The sequence below is a fragment of the Aquarana catesbeiana genome, linkage group LG03 (genome assembly GCF_042186555.1).
Source record: "Aquarana catesbeiana isolate 2022-GZ linkage group LG03, ASM4218655v1, whole genome shotgun sequence".
Taxonomy (NCBI): Eukaryota; Metazoa; Chordata; class Amphibia; order Anura; family Ranidae; genus Aquarana; species Aquarana catesbeiana.
The window spans coordinates 106,351,688-106,369,406 of record NC_133326.1 but is presented as its reverse complement, the minus strand read 5'-3'; the positions used below and the strand labels follow the sequence as shown (position 1 = coordinate 106,369,406).

The following is a 17,719-nucleotide window of genomic DNA, read 5'->3' as shown; positions in this document are numbered from 1 at the left end:
AATATTGACTGTGCAAATAAGATTTTTTAAAAGGCACCCACAAAACTCCTCTATGCTTTGAATTGGAAACAGCCATACATTCATATTAATATAATGGTCTTCAAAGTGATAAAAGCATTTTTCTCTGATCTATTGCCAGTCTAAAAAAAAAAAATGATTGCATTAAGGCCATGTCACATTAGTGGTGACCGTGCTGCTGGCGAGGTGTTGCCCTTTGCAAAATCACCAGTGTAACAAGGCTCAAAAAGTCTGCACTGCTAATAGTGGTAAATCTTGTTAAAAAAATATTTATCATAGTAGTCCAAACTGTTAATATCACTGCAGAACTTAACATTTGTAATAGCATGATTCTATCACAAAAAAAAAATAAAAAAAATAGCTCCATGGCTAAGGGTCAAAAAGTGGAAACATTTCTCCCTTATAGAAAATTAAGTATCATCCACAAATCTGAACTTAAATTTTGTGGCTTTTGGCTATTTTTATGCATCCTCTTCTATGACCAACGTGGCATATTGGCTTTTTGGCAATGATGCTGATGCTTTTTGGCAACTGCCAAAAAAGTGAAAAAAGTAAATTCCTACATTTATTTGACCCCTGATCTTAACTATGCCCTGAACTCCCAATAAATGAATCTAATCTCCCTATAACCATATTTAATACTAAAACCTAACCCTTCATCAAATTAACTTTAGCTAAATATAGCTTTATTAGCTAACCTTAACCTAATCCTAACCTTATCCTCTAAACTAACTTCTAAAAGGAACATAACCTAAAACCCTAAAAATGAACCTATTATTGAGCCCCCTAGGTCCCAACCTGATTCCCGATGCTAACCTTAACTTTAAACTAACTGCTAACACTAAATTTTATCTTAAAGAACCATACATATACATACCTTCACAGGCTTTGGAACTATCAGTGAGGAAAGCGACATGTTATTATCTGAGATGTACTATCACCAAAATCTTGGTGCTGAAAAACACTGAGTTCAGTCTACATATACAGTTATATACAGTATATGTGTCAAAAGACTTGTATACCTCAAATAATAATTTCTGCCTAAAAACCCAAAAAGAAAAGACAATTTAAAAATTATGAAACTAGCTGTATCTGCTACTACTTAAAACTACACTTATCAGTTAGCTGCTGCAGTGCTCCCTATAAACATAGCCTTCAGGTAGAACCATGATGTGATGTCCATTGTTGAACAGCTTCTGATTTGATCAATCAAATCTATTTGGTTAGAACTCATAACCCGGCCACATTAAGCCAGCTGGTCTGCACCTATTTTGACCAGTTTAAAGACTGCAATCTGGACACTTGGCCTAATAGTTTAGTTCAAAGAGACAAATTTAAGGCTAATCACAAATTATGTTTTTCAGATGTAGGCTACAACTAGCATCATTCGGAAAATATTAGTGAATTGGTTGTCATTTTCTAAATTGAAAGTTTTCTAAGGCAATAATTTTGAATCCACGTATATAAATATCACATGAAATATATCCTGAGCAAAAACCTTTCCTAACTATCCCAAAGATATTGTAAAACATGTAACTAAAATAAATGTTTCAGTATTGTTATATTTTGTTTTCTATCCAAAGGAAATCCTGTTCATCAGATAAATGAGACCATTGATTATAATGAGCAGTTTCTCTGGGTGTTTGGATCAGACTACGATAAATATTACTATGACGGTCTGGAGAGAGGACTCCCCAACCCCATCCTCTATGTAGCAGAGAAATTTAGTAAAAATGACCCTTGCGGATTGCATAACCAGTACAGAGTGTCAGGGCACTTTGCATCAGCCTGTATGTGGTAAGTAACTATTGGCACATTATTTTCATCCACAAGCAATTCATTTTTTTTATCTCTTGCCCTGTAAAACAGGCTTGCAATTTAATTTTAGCAAGATGGTGTGTTTTTTCTATGATGTTCCCATATTCTGAGAAAATAGATTATTGGAGGAATATGACAGTGGGGTCCCCAACAAGATGTACACTGGAAAAAGGGATATAGTAATTTATCACACATTTTATTACACAGTGAAACAAGCCACTATTTTACATATGATATTAAAGTAGTATAAAATATTACAGGGTTATTGCACAATGCAAGATGCTGTATTGTTTTACACACAACTTAATTAAATACATTTTTTTCTGTGATCTTAAGTGTCAGTTCTGGATTTTTTTTTCTAATATTGTCCCTTTCCCTTTAAGATCCTGACAGTCTAGGAAGCCCAAAACAGAAGCTATAGAATTTCTGTTGGGGTGTCGACACCAAGACTGCATACCTTTGCCTTTGATATCACTTTTACAATATGGGAAATTTTATTTTTTCTTGGTGCAAGGCTGCCTCGTATAAAACAGATATTTAAACAGTTTCAACTTTAGCATAACATCTCATAAACAACAATGATTATATTGTAAGAGAAAGCAACTGAATTCTTTTTTTTTTCAGGTAACACAAATTACAATATAATCTCTTAGCATTTTGGTGTACTGACAATCTATACTATTATCATTTACTAATGCTACATATACAGCAACAGTCAAAACAAGAATGACACATAGATTTTGGTGCATAAAGGAGTTCAAACGATTGGAGTGCCACAGATATTTGTCAAGTCCAATTCATTTTATTTCATAGATTTTTGTGATTGTTTGAGGTAATTGATGATTTCCTCCTTTAATAAATTTAGCTTGCCAAATATTTGCAACACAATGCTTGTTTAATCAAAAGGTTAATTTCATGTCAAAAGGATCAGTAGGTCCAAAGATTTAGGCAGTTGAAGTTTCATGCAAATGTAAACTTTTCTGGACAAGTTCCTCCACCCCAAACTGGGTCATCCATGTCTTTGTGGACCTTGCTTTGTGCACTGGTCCAAATCATTTGGTGGAGGGGGGATTATGGTGTGGGGTTGTTTTCCAGGGGTTGGGCTTGGCCCCTTATTTCCAGTAAAGGGAACACTTAATGCATTAGCATACCAAGACATTTTGGACAATCTCATTCTCCCAACTTTGTGGGAACAGTTTGGGGATGGCCCCTTCCATTCCAACATGACTGCGCACCAGTGCACAAAGAAAGGTCCTTAAAGACATGGACATTTTGGACAATTTCACGCTCCCAACTAGGTGGAAACAGTTTGGGGATGGCCCCTTCCTGTTCCAACATTACTGCGCACCAGTGCACAAAGCAAGGTCCATAAAGACATGGATGAGCCTGTTTGGGGTGGAGGAACTTGACTTGTCTGCACAGAGTCCTGACCTCAACCCCATAGAACACCTTTGGAATGAATTAGAGCGGAGACTGCAAGCCGGGCCTTCTCATCTAACATCAGTGCCTGACCTCACAAATGCGCTTCGGGAAGGATTGTTAAACATTCCCATGCACACACTCCTAAACCTTGTGGACAGCCTTCCCAGAGGAGTTGAAGCTGTTATAGCTGCAAAGGGTGGACCAACTCAATATTGAACCCTACGGACTAAGACTGGGTTCATGTGCCTGTAAGGCAGACATCCCAATACTTTTGAAAATATAGAGTATCAGGCCCAGGAAGAATGGAGGAATAAAGAAAGGTTTACAGACCCCATTCTAGAGGTTATTTTACTCAACAAATAATTAGATAATTTGCAGCATCTAATAGGAGTAAATCAGAATTTAAGGTAGGTGGAAGGCAGAGCAGTAAACGGTCAGGTGATCTACAGAAACACATTACTGGAGTAACTGTAAAGGTTAGGAATCACAATGGATATAGCGTGTTAAGAAGCAGTAAGCAGACTGAGGGCAGGCTCATAGACCTACACACAATTAATTGTATATTGTTTTGGGAGATATGCCATTGCTCAAATGTACAATCTTTAATCTTTATTTCCATAATTAAACACCAGCAGTTTCAAGGCACCTATGGAGTCCTGGAAGCTAATATGTAAAGCTAAATGAAGGCACTCCTAGAAGCATGCTTTTTATGGCTGCAGAGCATGTGTTTTTTTCATGATGGTGTTAGGAAGAACTTTAACCTGCTTTAGAGTGACTATATGCAAATAACAAGCTCTTGTTTGTTTCTGTAAACAGCAAAGGGGAAATTCAGTCATTTTCCAGTAATATTGATTTAAGGTTGCACCATCATAAATTTATGGATACAATGTTGGCCTGACAAATGTTCTAACCCATCCCCACTCTTTTCAAAACAAAAAAGGGTAGAGGACTATTTTTCAATGTACAATAGCTGTTGGTTAGATTCCTGGAAGTTAAAACTTGAGAAAACCCCGAAAGGAGTTATCTGAAATTAGTTTCCTGAACTTCAACTTTTTGTCTCTAAGATGCAAGAGATTACAATAGTATATAAGCTCCTGGGAAAAGACCCTTCAGATGGATTTACTAAAGTAGTACCTTTTAAGTGTAACATGTTTATTATATATACTCAGGTTCAAAGGAAACATTTTATTCATTTAATTTGGTTTCCATTTATTTCCCCCTGAGTAAAATTGAACACAGGATGGTGTGAAAGTTATTCATGTATTAAATTGGCTCATATGATGCTACAGTACATGTACAAATTCTGAGCTGTTCATTGGCTGTTGTTTTGGTATGGTACAGGGGAGCTTCAAAAAAATGTAATCACCAGTACAGGGAAAAGTTTATGCGACTAGGAGTAGGAAGGCACCTGTTCACATTTCCATAGCATTCTAGCTTTGCAAATGTGCCATATCTAGCTGCAGTGGCACAGGAAGGTGAGAATCTGAACTAGATTCTACCTGATAAGCAAGCAAATCCCGATTGTCATTTTTCTTCGGAAAGTTTATAAAGAAGATACCTTTTTAGTTTCCAAGTGAAGGAACTCTATTTTTCCTTTTTTCTATCTTTAATTAACTGTTGTAATTTGTATTATAGTTTTGGGTAAAGATCAGCCTTGCCACTTTTTGACTTCAATGAACAGCTGTCATAATTACCGTAGTGCTCAAGTACCCAGTAGTAGACTGAAGGGAATGTAATCAGTGAATTCCTGTGCTTTTATTTTGGGGTAAAATCCATGTTTGATTTAGGAGAATGAGAAAAGGGGAGTACATTTTTGTATATATTTAGTAACAAAGTAAATTATTTTCTTCACTCATTGGCCTTTACAGAATTTGGTTGAATAAAAGTTACATTTATAATACATTATCTTAGATATTATATATCTATATATATGTATATACATATATATATATATATATATATATATATATATATATATATATATATATATATTTTTTTTTTATTTATATATATATATATATGTATATGTGTATATATATATATATATATATATATATATATATATATATATATATGTATATATATATATATATATATATATATATATATATAGTAATTCTATACTGAAGGAAGTAGAAACCTTTAGTTGCTATTTTCTTCTGAAATCACTACTGTTCTGACTGTCACTTGAATCAAAAGACTTCTCTTTTAACTGATCTGCTGTAATAATGCAGATAGGGAGTTTGTTTTACGTGTGCAAACATTTGTCAGGTTTTTATTGCCCTTTGTATTGCTGGAGTGATTCATCCTCTCACTATTGTCACTGGGACTGAAGTTAAAGGAAATCTAGATTTTGAATGGGGCACTTATTTTCTTCTTGCTTACTTTATTCAAAACTACAAAAAAGTAATTATAAGGTTGGACTGAACATAGGATTAGGAATAATAGTCAGCTTAAAAAAAAAAATCAAATCTATGCATACTTGTACGTATCATGAGCATGTATAAGGTTCAGTAAACCCTAAACACCACTGGATGGAAGGGCTAGTTCAGCTGTTGTTTTGACCATGCCAAACACTGCCAGGGACAACGATTTAGCTGGTCTTTAAACGCCCCTGTGAACTTGACTAAGGCAAGGCAACTAAGGCTATTTCTGAAGACCACAAAGCTATTATGGGACTAACAAACATACACTATATTACCAAAAGTATTGGGATCCCTGCCTTTACATGCCTGACTTGCAGTCTCCGCTCTAATTCATCTCAAAGCTGTTCTATCAGGTTGAGGTCAGGGCTCTCTGCAGGCCAGTCAAGTTCCTCCACCCCAAATTTGCTCATCCATGTCTTTATGGACCTTGCTTTGTGCACTGGTGTGCAGTCATGTTGGAACATTAAGGGGCCATCCCCAAACTGTTCCCACAAAGTTGGGAGCATGAAATTGTCCAAAATGTCATGGTATGCTGACACCTAAAGAGTTTCCTTCACTGGAACTAAGGGGTCAAGCCCAACTCCTGGAAAAAAAACCCACACCATAATCCCCCTCCACCAAATGATTTGGACCAGTGCACAAAGCAAGGTCCATAAAGACATGGAAGAGCAAGTTTGGGGTAGAGGAACTTGACTGGCCTGAACAGAGTCCTGACCTCAACCCGATAGAACACCTTTGGGATGAATTAGAGCAGAGACTACGAGCCAGGCCTTCTCGTCCACATTAGTGTCTGACCTCACAAATGCGCTTCGGGAAGAATGGTCAAATTTGCCCATAGACACACTCCTAAACCTTGTGGACAACTTTCCCAGAAGAGTTGAAGCTGTTATAACTGCAAAGGGTGGGCCAACTCAATAATGAACCCTACGGACTAAGACTGGGATGCCATTAAAGTTAATGTGCATGTGAAGGCAGGCATCCCACTATATTTGGTAATATAGTGTATGTTGTTATTTATGTCTGTTCAGTGAATGGGACCTTCAAAGTGGTAGCAGCGTCTGTAGCTCTTACATCGGCCATACACTAGTAGAAATTAATTTGAAATTTCTCATTTTAAGATTTTTTATTAGATTTTGAAATTGTTAGTGGGGTCAAATCAACATTTGTTTTTAAACATATTAATGAGAAAATTCAAATAAGCAGAATGGAAGTTTTTTTCCTCAAATTAATACATTTCTAATTCTGTATGTTGATTTTCTTCTAGAAATTACCGGTACATTCATTACAAAATTGAATGTTAAAATCAAGCAACATTTTGAAATACTTTCAAACGAAATTTGTCATTGAATGTATTGAGAATGTTTGTACAAATTTTTGTTCAAAAATCTATTAGTGTATGACTAGCTTTAGGCCAGTTTCCATAGCAATATGCAGTAGAATAACTCCTGCCCAATTTTGAACAAAATGTAAACTTCACAGTGGCTAGTTATTCTGTCTATATACATTTTAAAAAATGCTTAAAAAGAAGCAATATGGGCTGGCATAACACAGTTTATTGGCATGATACCTTGTTTTACAATTTGGCATTATGCATATCTTGACCTCACATGGCTCACATGGTAGAATTATAGTATTTCTAAATACCGATATATGGTATAATCCCTTTTACAGACACCAAAAGCTGACAGAGTAAAGTGCTATAAATAAAGTATTTAAGTTTTGTATTTCAGGTTCTTCTTTTGGTAGACAGTAAAGGGAGGCAGCAAATATGTCATGTCCTTCATGAATGTTGGACATATTTCAGTACAAATTAAAAATTCTAAAGTTTATTGTCATATGCCCAAAGTACAAGTGCCAAGTACAATGAAATGTTGACTTGCATTGGATTTTCACAGTTTAACATAAAAGTAGAAATCACATATACAGACAAAAGGCCGTGGAAAATTTTATTGACAGGGAAGTGGATTAGAGAAATGATCTCCTAAACCTGAAAGCCTCAAAAAGTGAACAAGGCACATTTACAATTTATTGCTTTGCTTTACTTCTGTGTCAGTGAGTAAAACAGGCTGAACTTTACTAGCACTTTTTTGTTTACAACAAAATTATAGGGCAAACTGTAAGTTTATATTCCATTGTATTCATTAGATATTTGTAAAGTTGATGTAAACTCTGCAAATAAAACTCTCATATTTGCTCCCTTTTTGGTCTGTTAAATAGGCCATTGTACAGAGCATTGCTATAATTCTTTGATAATTGCAAAAATATCTGATGATCATGTCATAAATTCAAAGCTGTCCTGTTATCTCTTCCTATGTTTACTCACTATTTTTTTATCAGAGAGAAATCAAAATAAATATTTGGTGTGACCACCCTATACCTTCAAAACAAAATCAATTTTTTTAGGCACATTTGCACACAGTTTTTGAAGGTAGGTTGTTACAAGCATCTTGGAGCATTAACTACAGATCTTCTGTGGATGTAGGCTGCCTCAAATCGTTTTGTCTCTTCATGTAATCCCAGACAGACTCGATCAATTTGAGATCAGGGCTCTGTGGGGGTCAAACAATCACTTCCAGGACTCCTTGTACTTCTTTACGCGATAGATAGTTGTTATTGACATTGGCTGTATGTTTGGGGTCATTGTGCTGCTGCAGAATACATTTGGGGCCAGTCACATGCCTCCCTGATGGTATGGCATGATGGACATATCACTGCGCAGTTCTGGGGAGGACAGAGATTGGGGGTGAGCGACTGTCCTGTCCCAGTTGGAGCGCTGGCTACCATGATCCCATTGAGGATACATGCTCGTTTGACCATGTGTTAGTTCATAGGTCCACTGAATCTGGTAAGTGCCTTATTTGTATCAGCTGGTGGAGGTGGTGTCTCACAGGAACCTGCATTATTCCGCACAAGGTTTTCTCCATTCCCTATCCTGGGACTTGTGGTTCCTCTGCATAATTTTTGGGCTTACAGACTTAATTTCTCATTGCGCTGCACTTATTTTATTTTTTATATGTTTATGAGGTGATGTGATTGGCCTAAAGTGTTCAGCTGGCATTAATTGTGTGTTCATTTTGTTTGTGCTGATTGTTTTTTATTATATCCATGATGGATAAGTATCTGCCTGTATTTATCAGCATTGAGGACACCATTGATCCTGACCAAATCTCCAACTCCATTTTCAGAAATGCAGCTCCAAACTTGCAAGGAACCTCAAACGCGCTTCAATCTTTGCCTGGGAGAGACCTTGCTGATGCAGTATAACTACCTTGTGTCTTGTTGCAGTGCTTAGTATTGCCATGGTGTGAGAACTGTGACATGAACTGTCTTCCACAACCTCACCTTAGTAGCAAAGTTTGGCTGTTCCTAGCCCAGTTTTAAGCCTCCTACATGGCTGTTTCTGTTTCAGTTAGCACCTGCTTTGTATAATTGATCAATCATAAACCTGACTCTAATCCTACAAAATCCATGTCCTTGTGCAAGTGTACATAGTGCCCAATTGTAAGAACTGGTGTTGGTTTGAAGTCAAGGGGTGGTCACACAAATACTGATTTGATTTAGATTTTTCTTCTGTTCGCTTTTTTTTTGCATTTTGTAAATTGATAAATATAAACAATTAAAATATATATTTTTGAAAGCATTCTTGCTTTACGGCATTTCTTCACACCTGCCTAAAACTTTTGCACAGTGCAGTGATGTGTAAAATATTTCTCCTGGCAATGCAATTGTAATTCAGTTAGCCATTCTAGAGATTCAATCACACCTGTGTACAGTACTGCCTCTTCTTTTTCTAGTCTAATTTTTTTGTGCAAGGTATTACTGGAGACTACCACATAGACAGAAGTACTATTTGGATTTTTATTTAAGTATTTTTATTAAATGCATAACTAAATTAAAATTGGGTCATTTATAATTGCCTATAGTTCTGTTTTTAAGAACATTCCTGATAGTAAGGTAAAATAAGACAGGAATACATTCTTTTGTGTTGCAATGTGTAATGTATGCTCAATGAAGAAATTAATAGATACAAACATTTCTGTGTTACAGGGTGGCATTTTGTTCTTGGATTATATGCAACATTCTTTTCTCCATGCCGGTTTTTATATATGGAGCCTATATGATACTAGTGACTGCTGCTTTCATGATCTTCTCCCTGCTTTCTTTTTCTACTGTGAGAAATGTTGCCTTTTGTAATATACAGTTTGGCTCTCAGTCTCTGAAAACATACTATGGCGGATCTTTTTGGCTAACTTTAGCAACAGGTGAGTTACTTGTACAGACTGACACTGTAATACATTTTTCACATTCAGTGACCCCCTTGCTGATATTGATGCATAGCCTAAATAAGGGTACACTCTCACTGGCAGTTTTAACTGTGCCTGGGCATGACTCATACGTTTAGTCTGGGCCTTTTATGTAGTTTGAGTGCTCAGAACCATGCCTGGGAATGGTTAAGTGTACTGTTCCTGGGACCACTTGGAAGAGGTGGTACCTGGAACGGTTCACTTGTGCTCCAGTACAGCTCATTTTAATGTAAGCTCAAACTATTCCCAGAGCACAGAACTCTCCATAGATCACTGAGCACAGAAGCAGGGACAAATGTGGTCTGATTGGCAGATGTGATTATGTAAGTGTACCAGGGAACACTTGCTTATAGCCCAGTGCAGATCAGGGGCAGAGTGGGGAGGGGGGACAACCAAATTTGAGCACAGATCAGTTCAACCATGCCCAGTGTAAATGTATGCTTAGTGTTTCGACTGGAGTCCTCAAGTCAGATCAACAGTTCACATTTTGTGGATTTCCACATAGATAATAACATAATTTTTCTGAAACTATACTTGCTCCAGCTATAGATATGGAAAAATGCATTTGGTGGGACCTCCACCTAGTGATTGGGCCACTCTTCCTGCCATATGGTGTCTCCAGTCTGGATGAAGGAGCAGTCTGGGGAGAGCAGATTTAGATGGACTTGTCTAACAAATTTAACTTGCTCTCCAGATAACATTTTTTGAGCAGTTACAAAAAACATTTTTGCTCCTTTTGCAATGAAGGTTTTACATAAATTAAGTGACCATTGTAAGCACCCCTGTCAGTTTTAAATGGTTTGCCAGAACCCACTAACTTCCCACTTTTGCTGAACAGCTTGGCCTGTTAAAGGAAGTTGAAAATTAAACTTGCTGTCAAAATCAATAAGTGAAAATTAAGGAAAAAAGGCCTTAAAAAATCTAATGCAGAAATGTTTTTGCTTTTTTTGGCTTTATCACCTCTTTTATCTATCTGTGTTCATTTCACCCAGAATGGTTTAGTGACATGGCCCTTGAGAATGGAACATGTGCTGTAGCCAATGGTATCACATAAAGTGATATATGCTTTGTAAAGTATATCAACAAAACAATCATTGAAAACATCTTAGTTTTGTGGAATTTGATGGTAAGAAAGACTGACCTAAGAAAAATATGTAGACTGCTACTGGTCACATCCTCCTGAAAATGCTAGGTGCTTGACTGCCTTTGTATTAAATATTTGATTCACTGATCCAGAAAAAGCAGAAATTGGAGCTAACACCATGTTAATACTACTTGGTTCCTGCTAATGGCTCCATTATGTCTCTTGGCTGATAAATAATTTCAAACACTCTATTATGTCCCGGTGAAGGTCTCATATTGTTCTAGGAGCCACTGCTGATCCTAATATCTAATTCATACAAAACAAATGAGTCAAAACCGTGCAATAGCATTTCTGCATATATTTTGGTGGGATAAATTGTAGGTAGGGTCATGGAAGATCTTTCTGCATTGCAGTTATCTGACTGGTACTTATTCAATGGATGCTGTAGGATCAACAATTCACTATTCCTAAAAATCCAAAAGAGTAAACATAATGGAAGTAATACATGTAGTATAACATATAACTTCCCACAAAATCCCCCATTTTGTCTGATACCAATAAGGAAATACTTTTTTTATATTTACTAAAATAGCAACAGTGTAAAATAAAAACATATAAAATTGGAATGTCGCAACATATCCTGTTTTACAGGTACCAGGTGCACATTTACAATCATTTACCCCTTAACGACGGTCAAATGGCTTATTGCAGTTGTAAAGGAACTTTTTTTGGAGTAGGCATTCTGTAGGTCAAGGTGCTCAGTCGGTATATGTAAATGAGAGATCCAGCATATTTCAAAAACTGTATCATTTATTGAGATTGAATGTAATATTTATTGGTATGGATACCATAAACATTTAATTGTGATAAACTTTTGTGGTATCAATCCATAAGCTTCCTATAGGCGCTATTGTATACTTTAAAATGTTTCCTCTAAGTATTCTTCGGTATTTCAAAAAGTTTCCTGTAGGCACTCTTGATTATAAAAAAAATACAGAGAAGACTGTTCGTTTTCTTTTTGTTAATGTATTTATCCATAAGTATCTTATATAAATAAAAACACAAATCACATAATAGTACCAATTATTTTTTTCCTTTCTTTTTTTTGTCACATCTCTAATTCATGAAGCTCTTTTCTTTGTCATTTCAGGTCTTCTTTGCTTTCTAATAGGAATAACAGTCATTATACTGAACCGGTGTGTTCCAGAAAAACTAAAGTCATTTTTCAACACTATTGAAGAAGATGAAGATGAACCAGGACAACTTTATTACACTAATATAGGATTTGATAATATATAATGACATTTGTACATGGACATTTAGGATTTGCTTTAACATCACCCTTAAGCAACATTTGAGAAGAAGCGCCATTTGGATTTTGAACTGAAGCTTAGGGAGCAGTTACATTTGAAATTATGGTTTTAATCAGCATGCATCATGCATATGTTTTTGTAAAACGCAGCATATCCTATTCTTCTGCATTTCAATCATTTTTTTTCTTGTATAGAAATAAATAGGAATGCATCCGAAATGCATCACAAGGACATGGCAAACACATTGTAAATGCAGCACTAACGTAGCTTGTGATTTTATGGAAACCTATACAATTCCATTTTTTCCTGAAACTGCTTTAAAACAAGTTGTCTCATATGGGTATTTTACATGCTTATCAGATGATCATGTACATTTACACTAATAACAAGAGACATTTCAATATTAGAGCTAAACCTTAAAGAAGGATGTGCTATACAGAATATCGGTTATGAACTTCTACGAGGATTCGAATTTTGGGCCAAGGAGCAAATGTTTCATTTTTTAACTTGTGTTTTCTGCCAAATAGTCTTTCCCTATATTGTGGTAATACAATATGGCCTGCTATAGCCAGACTAGGAAGTAGAATAGACATATTTAGGTGGTATAGCACAACATCACAGTTTATTAGTTATATTAACTGATTTATTTATATAGCTGTATTTGATTTGTATTTTGTTCTAATGTTTTAATAAAACTGGTACACAGTGAGTGGACGTATGCCGCATATGTGTTAATGGCTAGTGGGTGAACTAATCTACTCTATGAATTGCTAAAGGGATCCAATTTAAATATGGATGCCTGTGTCACATTCTCAGAAAGGATCTAACAAGGAGGTACAGCAGCACCTGAGTAGGTTTTTTTATGTTGATAACTACTTCTTAGAAGTCGTTTTTTTAATGGTCTCAAGGATCTTATGCCTCATACACAGGATCTGACTTTCTGACAACAAAACCGTGGAATTTTGTCCGAAGGGCGTTGTCTTAAACTTGTCTTGCATACACACGGTCACACAATTGTTGGCCAACAATTACGAACGTAGTGACGTACTAGACGGACTACTTGGTTTTTCAGCTCTTTAGTGCCACCCTTTGGGCTCCTTCTGCTAATTTCGTGTTAGTAGAAGTTTGGTGAGTGTTGATTCGCGCTTTTCTTTTCGTGCTTTTCATTAACGCTTTTCAGTTTGCGTTTTTCATTTCATGCTCTTCAGTTCCTTTCTGAATGGCCGTTCGTCAACCAGACATGTTGCGGAATTGGAGGAGATAACGTGTTATTTATTTTTGCCCTTGGAGTTATTGCTTTGACATTGTTTTTTTGGTTGAATAATGACTTGATTTGGTATATTTTCTATATTTTTGGATGCATAGAATGCACTTTTTGGTTAAGTTGGCAGATAGCATCTCTAATTTTATTTGTTTTATTTTTTTAATGCACAATAAAAAAATTGTGTAGAATAATACTTGGCTATGTGTTTTACTTCAAATGACAGTTTGGGAGTAGGCAGTTAAATTTTAAAAAATACAATGTAAAATTGACAAGGGACACCAACATAGTTGTATCTTTGATCTTAAAAACTACAGGATAATGGTGTTTTGGTAACTTGCCCAAATAAAAAAAAAAAAAATCATAATATTAATAATTCTTGATTTCACTAGAAAAAAAATCTGTTTGCAATAACTCCATCAGTATCACCAGCAAAGCAGCTTCAGTATTATCCCATTAAAGAAGAAGAGAATGTGCGCTGCATTTGGAGATTTCATAATTTGCCACGTCACGAATGTTAATTCTCCATTACAAACGCTAGTTTACAAGACCGACCGCTTCTGGCTTCTTCTTGCTTCCGAGCATGCGTGTTTGTACTTTGGACTTTTGTCTACTTGTGTACACACGCTCAGAAAATCCGACAACACACATTTGTTGTCGGAAAATTTGAAGACATGCAAGCCAAAATTTGTTGACGGAAAGTCCGACAACAATTGTCCAATGGAGCATACACACGGTCGGATTTTCCACCAACAGCCTGACATCGAACATTTCCTATCGGAAAATCCGATTGTGTGTACGGGGCTTTAGAGTTAAAGTTATTTAAGATCTACTGTATGTTCCTAATTAAGTGGCCTTTTTATAGTCTCACGGAGTAATTTTCTTTAGACATTTCATATTATATTTCATAACAGGATCTGAGGGAGCAGTCAGAACAGAAGATGAGCAGGATGATATGTCCTTCTTATCCTGTTAAGATGGACAGTTTACATCCCTTCTAGTTGAAAAAATAGTATCACAAACAGGGACATGGCCAGGCTTGAATTGAATGGCAGCTCTCACTCCCCACTGCCCCGTCCTCCCAAAGTTCCCTTTCTTATATGTTCTCTACTACTGTGCTTATTTTATGTTGACTCTACATTTCTAGGAGCCTTTTGTACCTCCTGTTTGCCAAAGCTAGTAAACATATATGCTGTTAAATAATTCAATATACAAGACTTGTTAAATAATCTCATGTCTTTATTTACCACCTAGCAGTATAACAGACTATTTAAAGTGACTGTCATATACCAAGTAAAGTGAACAGCCTCAGGTGATACACATAGATTAAACACGTCCTCCTACAAGTTGTACTTGTTTATCTGCAGCCCTCTAAACCCTACACCCCTTCAAAAGTGCAAAAAAATGTAAATCCTTCTGTATCTGTGAGGAGCACAGAGGAGGGGGTGGAGAGGCTGCAGTTACAGTGTGTGAGAGCTGATTGGAAGAAAGGCACCCCCCCACACAACAGAAGAACTGTATTCTTGTTACGTACCTGCCAGATGAGCCTGACGTGCAGTGGAAAGGCTTTCTTGTACAACCCCGGCTCAAGGGCCACCGGTGTTGCGGTGTATGGGTGCCTGGTTCATCTTTGATCTTGTCAGTTCAGCTGGTATAGCAGGAAACAGGAAGCAGGCTGGTAGGTGCAGAGCTGAGGAGACACTGAATAAGTAGTCAGACAAGCCGGGTTTGGTAACAAATGATCAGATGTAGATATAGATGACAGGCAGAGAATGGTCAGGATACAGGCTAATTTCGGCAACAGGATATCAAGCAGTGTAGAGCTGAGCGTGGTTACAAGGCAGACCGGGCTCAGGATAACAGAGATCAAGCTGGGTCAAACACAGGACAACATACATTTGGTTATGACGGGTATCAGATGTGGCCCTTACATGAAATATATAATTTGGTAATCAGACACATGTAACATAGCACGAATCATGGGTCAAAATGATGAGTATAACAGGTTGGCTCCTGGATTAGTAGGACAGTATGGGACTAGAATGTGCACATCAGGATTGAATATTACACTTCTGTGTATGGCTATCAATTAAAAAGGAGTATCTTTGGTATCAGGTTAGAACTAGTGCCTTTCTGAGGCTGTGGAAGGGTCCGCCAGCCATTTGGACCAGAGCTTGTCGTATTTTTGAGGGCACCCTCTATTGGCAGAACAGTCCTTGTATAGGGGCAAGCTGCTGTTAACCAGTTGTTTCCACAGGGAAAGAGGAGGGGGAGTGGATTTGCTCCAACTAAGGGCTATTGCTTTGCAGGCATAGAAGAGAAGTAACCCAACTAGAATACGTCCTGCCACCATGGGAATTTGTTGCTCTATCAGGCCCAACATACATATAGACATTGAGGGTTGGAGTGGTATGTTGGTGACCTGAGTTATAACATTCAATACCTCTTTCCAATATTCAACAATAGCCGGACATGTTCAAAAGATATGAGCAAAGTCCCCTGGTATTGTCCCGCAATGCCAGCACCCGGGGGGGGGGGAGTGGGGTTCATTATGTGTAGTCTGTGTGGGGTAAAGTATGCACGATGGACCATCTTGAACTGAATCAGCCGGTCTCTTAGTGAGACCAGGGATCTAAAAGGGAAGTCCCATATGTCATCCCAATCATCATTGTCGAAGTCGGGAATGTTGTGTAGCCATTTATTCCTACGTTTCTCCAGGGTAGGAAGAGAGGTCATTGTCAAATAGGAGTATAGCTGTGAGGTGGGCTTTTTCACACATCCAGTTCCGGGGAGACCCTCCGGTGTAGACTGGATCACTGGGGAGGGGATGGGAGAATTGGCAGCCAAAGGCATGGGAGAGCTGTATGTAACGTAAAAAAATAGGCCTGTGGGACAATAAAATCGGAGATCAATTTGGAGAGTGGGGCCAGGGATTGGTTGGATATTACTTGGACCAATGTTTTGATGTTAAATTTGGTCCAGGCGTGAGGTTCGGGCAATTTGTAGATATGTTCCAGGGTGGGATTCAGCCATAGGATGGCATTGGGAGAGAATGCGTTTTTTGGGTATCGATCAATTTTGAGACCGGGCTCCCATGCATGCAGCGTGTTGCACATGGAGGGTGTCAATTGATGGGGGGCCCGGGGGCTGCGGAAAAGCAGGAATTTCAATGCTTCTAGTGATTTCACCACCACCGCCTCAACCAAGGTAGCGGGGTTGGTCATGTCAGGATTAAGCCACCAAGCAGTGGTAACTAGCTGGGTGGCCAAAAAATACTTATATAGATCGGGGCATGCCAGACCTCCCTGGGATGTTGGGTGCACAAGTGTTGACCATCCGTATCTGGGGACTTGGGTCCCCAGATAAAGGAGGCGAGGAGGCAATGCAACCAAGGTATCTGAAACTCTCAAACCATTGTAGGGGTACATGGAGGGGGGCGGTAGTACGGGCTGCGGGATCTATAGGGAACAGAAGGGACTTTGACCAGTTAACTTTGAGCCCTCTCCTCTAGCCATCCAATACGCAGTACCTTAAGCTGTAGGGGAGGTGCAAAGGGCCTCTGCAAGTGGTTCCATCGCAATGGCAAAAAGGGCCTGAGAGAGAGGGCAACCCTGCCACGTGCCCCTGGACAAAGGGACAGACTGTGATAAGCCCCCCCAGCTTAATGGCTGATGTGGGGTGCTTGTAGAGTACCTGTAGCCATGTGATAAATAGCAAAGGAAACCCCATTCTTCGGAGGACTTCCCAGAGAAAAGGCCATTCCACGGTGTCGAAGGCCTTGTCTATGTCTAAATAGGCAACCACCCAGGAGCCTTCGTTGAGGTGTTGTGCGTGTATGTTAGCGAATAAGCGTCTTAAATTTACATCAGTAGCTTTATTGGCCATAAAACCAGTTTGGTCAGTCTCTATAACAGTCGGTAGTAGGGATTGTATTCTCATGGTGAGCAGCTTGGTAAGGATTTTGACGTCTGTGTTGAGTAAAGCAATAGGCCTGTATGAGGTACAAGAGGTGGGATCTTTAGGAGCTTTATGGATTAAGATTACGTGTGCATGACTCATGGAGGTGGGGAGGG

At 38.0% G+C, this 17,719-nt stretch overlaps 1 protein-coding gene across 1 annotated transcript in view; it reads left to right on the top strand.

The window, feature by feature from the left end:
* The window catches only part of DUOXA2 (dual oxidase maturation factor 2), a 28,829-nt gene extending 14,989 nt beyond the window's left edge, over window positions 1-13,840 (top strand). Inside the window, exons 5-7 of the mRNA XM_073618902.1 lie at window positions 1,602-1,815; window positions 9,732-9,946; window positions 12,223-13,840. Coding sequence (XP_073475003.1) covers window positions 1,602-1,815; window positions 9,732-9,946; window positions 12,223-12,371 — 578 coding nt within the window. The 3' untranslated portion in view covers window positions 12,372-13,840. The remainder of the gene's footprint in view (window positions 1-1,601; window positions 1,816-9,731; window positions 9,947-12,222) is intronic.
* The last annotated feature ends 3,879 nt before the right edge of the window (window positions 13,841-17,719 follow it).